At 42.9% G+C, this 9,371-nt stretch overlaps 1 protein-coding gene across 1 annotated transcript in view; it reads right to left on the bottom strand.

Annotated features, from left to right (window-relative positions):
- The window catches only part of LOC121897190 (rho guanine nucleotide exchange factor 40-like), a gene marked incomplete at its 5' end in the record, with an annotated part of 40,613 nt that extends 33,097 nt beyond the window's left edge, over positions 1 to 7,516 (bottom strand). Inside the window, 2 exons of the mRNA XM_042411550.1 lie at positions 6,842 to 6,920; positions 7,422 to 7,516. Of these exons, the coding sequence (XP_042267484.1) occupies positions 6,842 to 6,920; positions 7,422 to 7,516 (174 nt within the window). The remainder of the gene's footprint in view (positions 1 to 6,841; positions 6,921 to 7,421) is intronic.
- Between the last annotated feature and the right edge of the window lie 1,855 nt (positions 7,517 to 9,371).

The raw sequence follows: 9,371 nt of genomic DNA, 5'->3' as shown, positions 1-9,371 counted from the left end.
TAGTGCATGTGTGTGTGTGTGTGTTAGTGCATGTGTGTGTGTGTGTGTTGGTGCATGTGTGTGTGTGTGTGTGTGTGTGTGTGTTAGTGCATGCGTGTGTGTGTGTGTTAGTGCATGCGTGTGTGTGTGTTGGTGCATGTGTGTGTGTGTGTGTGTGTTGGTGCATGTGTGTGTGTGTGTGTGTTGGTGCATGTGTGTGTGTGTGTGTGTGTGTTGGTGCATGCGTGTGTGTGTGTGTGTGTGTTGGTGCATGTGTGTGTGTGTGTGTTGGTGCATGTGTGTGTGTGTGTTGGTGCATGTGTGTGTGTGTGTGTGTTGGTGCGTGTGTGTGTGTGTTGGTGCATGCGTGTGTGTGTGTGTGTGTGTGTGTGTGTTGGTGCATGTGTGTGTGTGTGTGTGTGTTGGTGCATGTGTGTGTGTGTTGGTGCATGTGTGTGTGTGTGTGTGTTGGTGCGTGTGTGTTGGTGCATGCGTGTGTGTGTGTGTGTGTGTGTGTGTGTGTGTGTGTGTGTGTGTGTGTGTGTGTTGGTGCGATGGATGTATTATAAGACTGTCCATTCAGTCTTATAGGAACTGCTCGCCTGGTGCATACGCCAAAAAAGCTTCCGGGTTTGCTTCCGCGTTATTCGGCCCACTGAATATACGCAGCAGTGTTTCCCCCGCTGGCCCCGCCCACAAGCTCCCGCTGGTCCACAGACTTTACATTGTGATGATGTCACAGATTTTTAAATTGCTTTTCTCGGCTGGAGGAAAGTTTTACAAACATAAAACCTCCATGGATCAAAAGTTCATAACAGAAAGAGTCATCATTGACGTTGTTTGCAGTTCGAGGTGTCGTGTCAACAGTTTTACAGGTGTCTCTTTTACAGTGGTGGTTTATGGAGGTAAATCCTTTTTGACTGCAGGGGGATTTTACCTGCAATACCGCGAGTGGCCACTGCGGCGGCGCCCTATCAGCTCTTATTATACATCCATGGTTGGTGCATGCATGCATGCGTGCGTGTGTGCACGTGTGTGTGTGTATCTAGATTATCTTCATCATCACACCTATTAATCTGCAGATTATTTTCTTGATTAATCTGCTGTTTTAATTTCCAACAGTCCAAAGTGAAGTTTTCAGATGTTTTGTTTTAAATCTAAAGGAATTCAGTTTATATTCAGACACAGAAAAGTTTCACTTCTTCACGTCCAGAAACTGGAAGAAGAAATGTTCATTTTCACTTTAAAAATAACCCAAATGATTATTTGATCATTAAAATAGTTGCAATTAATCGACTAATCGTTGCAGCTCTACTTTAGACAGATGTGTGTAGATGTTGAGATGATACGTTATGTTTATTATTATTATTATTGCTGGCGTGAGGATTCTGCAGATGACAGAAAAGATATAAATCAGTCTTTCAATATACATTCATTCATTCAGTATACGTGGTTAATTTATTATCTACCTGTGAATATATTCATGCTAGAAACATATAAAGAAATGTTTATTTCTGCAGCGACGGTGGTTAAATGTTTTCTGAGCTTGTAGAAACATCTGATCCAGAGCTGCAGATTAAAGCTTCAGGCTGGAGGTGACCTTTGACCCCGACCTCCTGAGTGCACGGCTGAGAAATGACTCCACACACAACAGCAGACAGCTGCATTAACACATAATGAAGTTTGTCCTTTAGACAGAACAGATGAATGAACGCAGACAGAAGCTGAAACCACCGGTTCAAACATCCAGACGTCACAGTTTCAACATAGAAACAAGCTCCACGTGTAGTTCTGATCACATGACTCTCCTCCATGTGTAGTTCTGATCACATGACTCTCCTCCATGTGTAGTTCTGATCACATGACTCTCCTCCATGTGTAGTTCTGATCACATGACTCTCCTCCATGGTGTTTATATACAGTCAATCAGTCCGTTTCCACTCAAATAAAACATATCAGTCAACAACAAGCAGAACCTGAACCATCAGTGTATATATGTATTTATATATTTATATTATATACAGTCTTTGATATTCTGTTAAGTACAGCTGTGTTGCTGTTCTCCTGATTTGATCCACAGCTGTATATTATTGTTATTATTATTATTATTATTATTATTATTATTGTTATTATTCTCCCACTTTTGTTTCTTGTTCATGTGTTTCTTCTGCGTATTATTTGTTTGTTTGTTTTTGTTTTTTGTTTGTTTACATTCAAAGAAAAGAGGGACAGTAAATATAAATTGCTCTATTCGCTCAATAAAAACAGAATTGTCAATAAAAAGATCGTCGTTATGTTTTGTTTGAATCTAAAAGGATGAAACTAAATAATCTTCATTATAAATCAATCATTTAAAACATAAATTAGTTCAGAGTTCAAACTGTTGATTAACGTTTAACAAACATTTACTTTTACTGCAATACTTTAACTACATCAAGCTCATAATACTTATGTACTTTTACTGCAATACTTTAACTACATCAAGCTCATAATACTTATGTACTTTTACTGCAATACTTTAACTACATCAAGCTCATAATACTTATGTACTTTTACTGCAGTAAAGGATGTGAGTACTTCTTTGACCTCTGCTGGCTGATTTCTGAGGTAAATGATCAGTTCACTTTCACTTCCTTTATCACCAATATCACTAACAACAAGCATGGATTGTTTCACCATTTCTAGCGGCCAGAAGTAAGAAGGTCAGAGGTCACAGCGTTGGCTCAGTTCTTCCATGTTGTGTCTGAAATGTCTGAACGTCGCTCTGATCAGCTTCACAGGCTTCAGGTCAGTTTGATCTTCACACCTGGCTGATGAATTCCTCACATCAACAGAACATCATCTGCTCTGTTCCTCTGGTTTAGTGCCGAGAGGTCAAAGGTCACTGATGTCAGGGAGAGCTCTAATCAAAGTGAAAGCTCAGAGATCTAAACGGATCTAAACGTCTGTTCTTTGTGTTAAATTAGAGCCGGACATCAGACACACGCAGGTCGTTTTAGTGTTCGTCCTCCTGACCAATAATCAATACACACACGTACACGGACGACCCGCCCTCCCTCGCCTGGGTCCGGACCTTCCAATCCACCCAGCTGACTGACTCGTCTGCCGTCATCACATCAAACAGTTTCTCAGTTGAAGCAATCGATCCAGTGATCCAGTGAACCAGTGAACCAGTGATCCAGTGATCCAGAGCTGCGAGGACTCACGACTAGCCGAGACGGGACTAACGCCGTCGTCAAGCTGCGCACCGGAACCGAGGAGTAAAACTAGGCAGAGCTGATCAGATATCAGATACCAATCAAGATTCTGTTTCTGTGTCGTCTATTTCTCACCTCGGATGTCTTCCGACTCGGCTGCCATGTTGAGAACAGACGAGCCAAAGTACGTCACCACGTCACCACATCACCACGTCACCATGTTGCCACGTCACCACGTCACCACGTCGCCACGTCACCATGTCGCCATGACACCACGTCACCATGTCACCACGTCGCCACCAGCCGCAGCGTTTAGTGTTGATCACTGACGTCTGTTAGAGACGTCGGACTGATGGAAACAGAGTCTAACAAGTTGACAGTTCTGTCAGTTATCAGACAGATAAAGAAACGTTTCAGAAGATTTATTTATTCTTCAAAAATGACTCGAAACAATTAGTCAGTTATCAAATTGCTGCTGTTTAATTTTTCGGTCGGTCAACTAATCAATTCGCAGCTGTAAAGTTTAGACTTGAGAATGTGAACTTGGGAAGATAAACTGTGGCGGACCTGCCTGACCTGTGACATCATCATCATCATCAGACCCCACTCTGACTGCAGAGACAGTACTGTATATTAAAATAAAACTACATTTCATTTGAATTTATCTATTTGTATTGATTAGTACTGAAATGTGTTGATACATTTATTAAATAAAGGAGCCCAAAGTCCACAGAGGTGACGCTTCACTTTAACTTCAAACTAGTGTGGCAGCAACAAATATCAGATTTCCTCTGTGAGACCAACATTTATCTCTGAGAGTAATTGTATCAAATATGTGAACAGACGTCATCTGGATAAACTGACCACATGCAGCTGATATCAGAAAACAGCTGGATGTGTGAAGACGGCGCCCGTTCATTCCTATAAAAAGTTCCTCAGTGGGACATGAAGCCAAAAAAAAAAGTCAGCCATGTTTCTGCGCTTTTTGGGCCCATAGAGCATGCTCAGTAGAGACCTTCGCTGGCCGAGCCGACTACTTCCTGTTGGCTCTGCGATCACTTGAATAGAGATAAAATAATTTAATCGTGTGGATCTTTTATTGAATTGTATCAAACTCTGATAAACATTTTTTACAGCTGCTTCTTTTCCAGTGATTGTGTGTGTGCCGGTGTGCATCACGTGACCAACAGGAAGTTGTAATTACACGGTTTGACCACTATGTCATATTAGCTTCACAGGCCGGCGCTGTTCCTCGGGGGGGTCGGATAAAACAGACGCAGTAAGAACACTTCCTGTCATTTGGTCTGAACTGGATCGATGTGGACTGAACAGTAGTTCAGAACGCAGAATGAAAAGTGTGAAGGAGCAGATGTGGGAAACGTGAACTGTTCCAGATTGTGACATCTGTAAATATGAAGGCGATCAGCAGACTGATGTTCACCATCATTGATCCTGTTCATGACTGCGTCCTGACAGAAACTAAACAGTCCTCTGCCTCCAGAGCTTCAACACAGCTGTGTCTCTGGTTCCTTTCAGAAGACACACTGGTTCTATGAGCTGTGTGAAGACGACAGAGAGCGTTTTGGCTCCGAGGCTTCTGAGGAGGAAATGAAAGAGAGACGAGGCCTGAACGAAGGACTCAGACTGGAGTTAATATCCTGTCAGACATCAGTCAGGTATCAGCTTCCTCCATTCAACACACATCATAGAAGTCACCTGTAAAACAGGTGAGCAGAGAGCAGCAGAACGCCGGGGACGCACAGGATGCAGGAGCAGAGCGTGTGCGTCGCAGTACAGCCACACAGCCCCGCTGGCTGCTGCGTCGCCTCATCTAGAGATTCGAGGTCTCACGTCACAGCAGACATGCCGCCTGTGTGGACTCTGCAGCGTGTCCAGAGGGAGACACATCTGTCCTCAGCTGCTCCTGTAGTGACTCTGTTACCTGCATCAGAACTTCTGACCCAAACTACTACATCTCTGATCCTGCTGCGTCCATTTAAACCTTTTTTTTAAAAACTCTCCACCGTGCTTTTTGTTGTTGGTTTCTGTGTGATATATTGTTTTGTATATTTTCTTTTTTTACTATTATTTTCTTAGAGTTGAATTGTTTCTTTCTGTCAGTAGCTTTATTTACACACCAGACACTGTAAATGCAGGTTGACTCCTCTGGACTGATGTTATATCACAAAATAAAATACACACTGAAAAACTGTCCATGAGTCCAACAGTGTTACACAACTATTAAACTACAGGATCCATCAGCAGCTCCGACAAGCAGCAACCTGCAGCTGCTGCTGCCTGCAGCTGATCACTCTGCTCACATAGTTCAAACGCCTCCACGCGTGTGTGTGTGTATGTGCGTGCGTGCGTGTATGTGTATGTGTGTGTGTGTGTGTGTGTGTGTGTGCGTGTGTGTGTATGTGCGTGTGTGTGTATGTGTGTATGTGCGTGTGTATGTGTGTATGTGCGTGTGTGTGTATGTGTGTGCGTGTGCGTGTGCGTGTGTGTGTGTGTGTGTCAGGTCAGTCAGTGTCCAGCAGAGCAGCACTTTAAATATCACTGATAAAACCAGTTCCAACTGGTCTCCAACCAGTTTAAACTCAGATTATCTAAAGGAAACATTTGACTGGACTCAGCCTCTTTCACACATAGTTCCCAGTAAATTACTGGGAAAACCTTTCAGGCACCATTAGTGATTTTCACTGTTCACACATGCAGCATTCAGCATTTCCATCTTGCACCTTTTCACACATACATGGCAACGCTGGAACAGACGGACGAGGGACAGTCCAGCAGATGGCGGTAATGCAACACTTATTGATGCCAACCGCCATAAAACTCAACAGAAGAAGAAGAAGAAGAAGATGAAGAAGAAGATGATGAAGAAGATGAAGATGGGGGCGAGGCTGGATATAAGTGGTGAAGACGTTTCCTTTTTCAGGAACATGGCGGCAAGTTTTCAGACATTCTTGAAAGAAGAAGCTTGTTTGCAAACAAAAGAACTTGTATTTCTTATCAAATCATCCATGAAAGCGTCGGCATGGCAACCGTAAACAAACAGCAGCAACCTGCCTCTTCTACACAAACTAACTGTAAATGTGAGATGTAAAACTTGAAGGTAATTAAAATGGAAGACCCCAAATTGAATCCAATTAACAACAACAACCAGTGCTGCCAAAGAGGACTGGGAGGACTGGGAAGAGGAGGAGGAGGAGGAGGGGGGGGGATTCTGAGCCAGTTTGTCCCCCTGCAGGCCTCACACTATGCAGACAATAACTCTCTGTCTGCACAAACACTTCTATAAATACATTTATATTTCTACCACAGAGCAGGTGTTTGGAAATCAAAGATCTCACATTAATAACATTTATCATGTGATTAACGCAGTCACATGATCGTCTGCAGGTCACAGTGTTGCATGCAGAAGCTCTACGGTTCTTCTTCTACTCTCAAGTCTGAAATCATTTCCTGCTGCAGTTAAACTCTTCCTCGTGCTTCTGTGATTCTCTGGAAGTTTAATATTTTACATTCCGTTCTGGTTTGTTAATGTTGTTTTTCGGTTCATTAAAGCAACAGAAACAGTCAACAGTTCAACAGAAAACCAGCAGACTGCTGCATTCCTGTCAGCTCACACACTTTACCACAGTTACCTGTCTGAAACACACCTCTTCCCTGAGATTCCAGGAATTCCAGGACCAGTAAATTATGCCCTTCAGGTCCCTGAACCCCAGCTTGAGAACCGCTCTATTAAAATGCAAATGTAATGTTTTTATTTATTCCTTTCTGTCATGGTCGCTGCACAGAGCAGAACCAGTGTGAACAAAACCTTCAAAGCTTCGGTTCAAGGCTTTTAAAGACCTTCTTAATGATAACAAGAACAGAAAATAATATTATCAATATTATATTACCAATATATAACATAACATTACCAATATAACAGACCAATATTATCACCAAAAAATAGAAAATGTCAGAAACTAAGAAAGTACGACACGTCAGACATTTCTAACACTGAATCTAAGACACAAAGGCTACAAATAAACACTCATCAAATCCATCTTTGGATCCTCCAACTTATACATTAAACCTTTTCCAGGACTTGCAGACATGCTGCAAACAGCATAAACATCAAGGCACAAATGAATCTGAACCCGATCATTTTTAGTTACCAGCAGAAATAAACCTGCAGATAAACAGCAGGAGGAGAAAGAGGCTGCAGGGCTGAACGAGCAAAGCTCTACTTACCCTTCGGTGGTCGGAGTACGACTCCCACTCAGCTCCTCGCCGTCAGACGGGAAGTAATCCAAACTGAAACACCACCGGTGACAACGAGCCAGTAGCAATCAGATAGAGCCAATAGAGCTCAGATAGAGTCAGTAGAGCTCAGATAGAGTCAGTAGAGCTCAGATAGAGTCAGTAGAGCTTAGATAGAGTCAGTAGAGCTCAGATAGTCAGTAGAGCTCAGATAGAGTTAGTAGAGCTCAGATAGAGTCAGTAGAGCTCAGATAGAGTCAGTAGAGCTCAGATAGAGTCAGTAGAGCTCAGATAGAGCTCAGATAGTCAGTAGAGCTCAGATAGAGTCAGTAGAGCTCAGATAGTCAGTAGAGCTCAGATAGAGCTCAGATAGAGTCAGTAGAGCTCGGATAGTCAGTAGAGCTCAGATAGAGTCAGTAGAGCTCAGATAGTCAGTAGAGCTCAGATCGAGTCAGTAGAGCTCAGATAGAGTCAGTAGAGCTCAGATAGAGCTCAGATAGAGTCAGTAGAGCTCAGATAGAGTCAGTAGAGCTCAGATAGTCCGTAGAGCTCAGATAGAGTCAGTAGAGCTCAGATAGTCAGTAGAGCTCAGATAGAGTCAGTAGAGCTCAGATAGAGTCAGTAGAGCTCAGATAGTCAGTAGAGCTCAGATAGAGTCAGTAGAGCTCAGATAGAGCTCAGATAGAGTCAGTAGAGCTCCAGCAGGGAGAGTTTAGTCAGAATGAACCAGTGTGTTCAGAGAGAAGCTCCTGCAGACTCAGACAGCTCCACCCCCACCTCGCTCGCTCTCCCTCTCTGTCTCTCTCTCTCTTGTTGAAGCATATGAGGCTCTATCAGGCTCTGAGTTCACCAAACAGCTGGTAACACACACACACACACACACACACACACACACACACACGCTGTAGGAGTTGACAGCACATTCTTTGGACAGCAAATCAAATCTTTTTATAGTCCAGAAGAATATTCTGCGACTCCACAGTGAAAGCTGCATGATTCACTGTAGAGCTGAATCTTACAGCTGCACTAATCAATATTTTTATTACAGGAGTTTTTTTTGGCCCAAATCCCAGTCTGCATCCATTAATCCTTTAATATTGGGTATCTATTTCTATTCTAGTTCCTGGGAAAGTGGCGTGAGGTGATCAGCTGGAGAGATGATGTCTCACTCTGTTGGATTTGTCGGAACCACAAAAACACTCAGTCCACTTGTGATGGTACAGTGCTCTGAGTTAGGAGTGATTCTTCCCTCATAGAAGATCTTTGGCTGAGACACCGGCTGTTGAGCATTTTAACTACAAACAACAAAGTTTAATTTTGTCCTGCCATCAAGTTACAGTTAAAGTCAGAATCAACATTACTGACCTGCTGCTGTTTGTCAAAGTTAAAGCTGCTACCTGAATGTTTTTACCTGAATCCATGTGTAAGATGACATCATCTTTAAATGTCAACAGTGAATGATGAACGTAAACAGGGAGAACTGTTCCATCTCTGGACTCTACGGAGCTTTTTGGCCTCTTTTAGCCGCTAGTTTCAGGTTTTATTTTGTTCAGTCTGTCTCACAACAGCCGCTCACATATTTCATGAAACCAAACACGCAGTTGTTTTCAGTGTCGCTTTACCCTCATGCAGACATTTAGTAAATAAGGACAAACACAATTTAACTGTTTAATGCCTAAAAAAGGCCACAAATCCTCAGTAAATATCCTCAGCTGTACTCAGAGACCCTTCAGAGGAAGCGGTCTCAGCTCGTTTGTGGTGGGAACGTGATGCGACCTCCATCCGACCGACTACGAGGCTGCAAGTTTGTAAAATCAACAGCAGTGACCAATGAGAGGAGAGAACCTTCTCACCTGGCTGTTAGTTTAACAACTCATCCACTGATTCAGACCAGAACAAACGAACAACAGATTTGAAAATGGCCCTAAAAATGCAAAACGT

The sequence above is a fragment of the Thunnus maccoyii genome, chromosome 1, assembly GCF_910596095.1.
Source record: "Thunnus maccoyii chromosome 1, fThuMac1.1, whole genome shotgun sequence".
Taxonomy (NCBI): domain Eukaryota; kingdom Metazoa; phylum Chordata; class Actinopteri; order Scombriformes; family Scombridae; genus Thunnus; species Thunnus maccoyii.
This window is presented reverse-complemented; position numbering and strand designations above follow the sequence as displayed.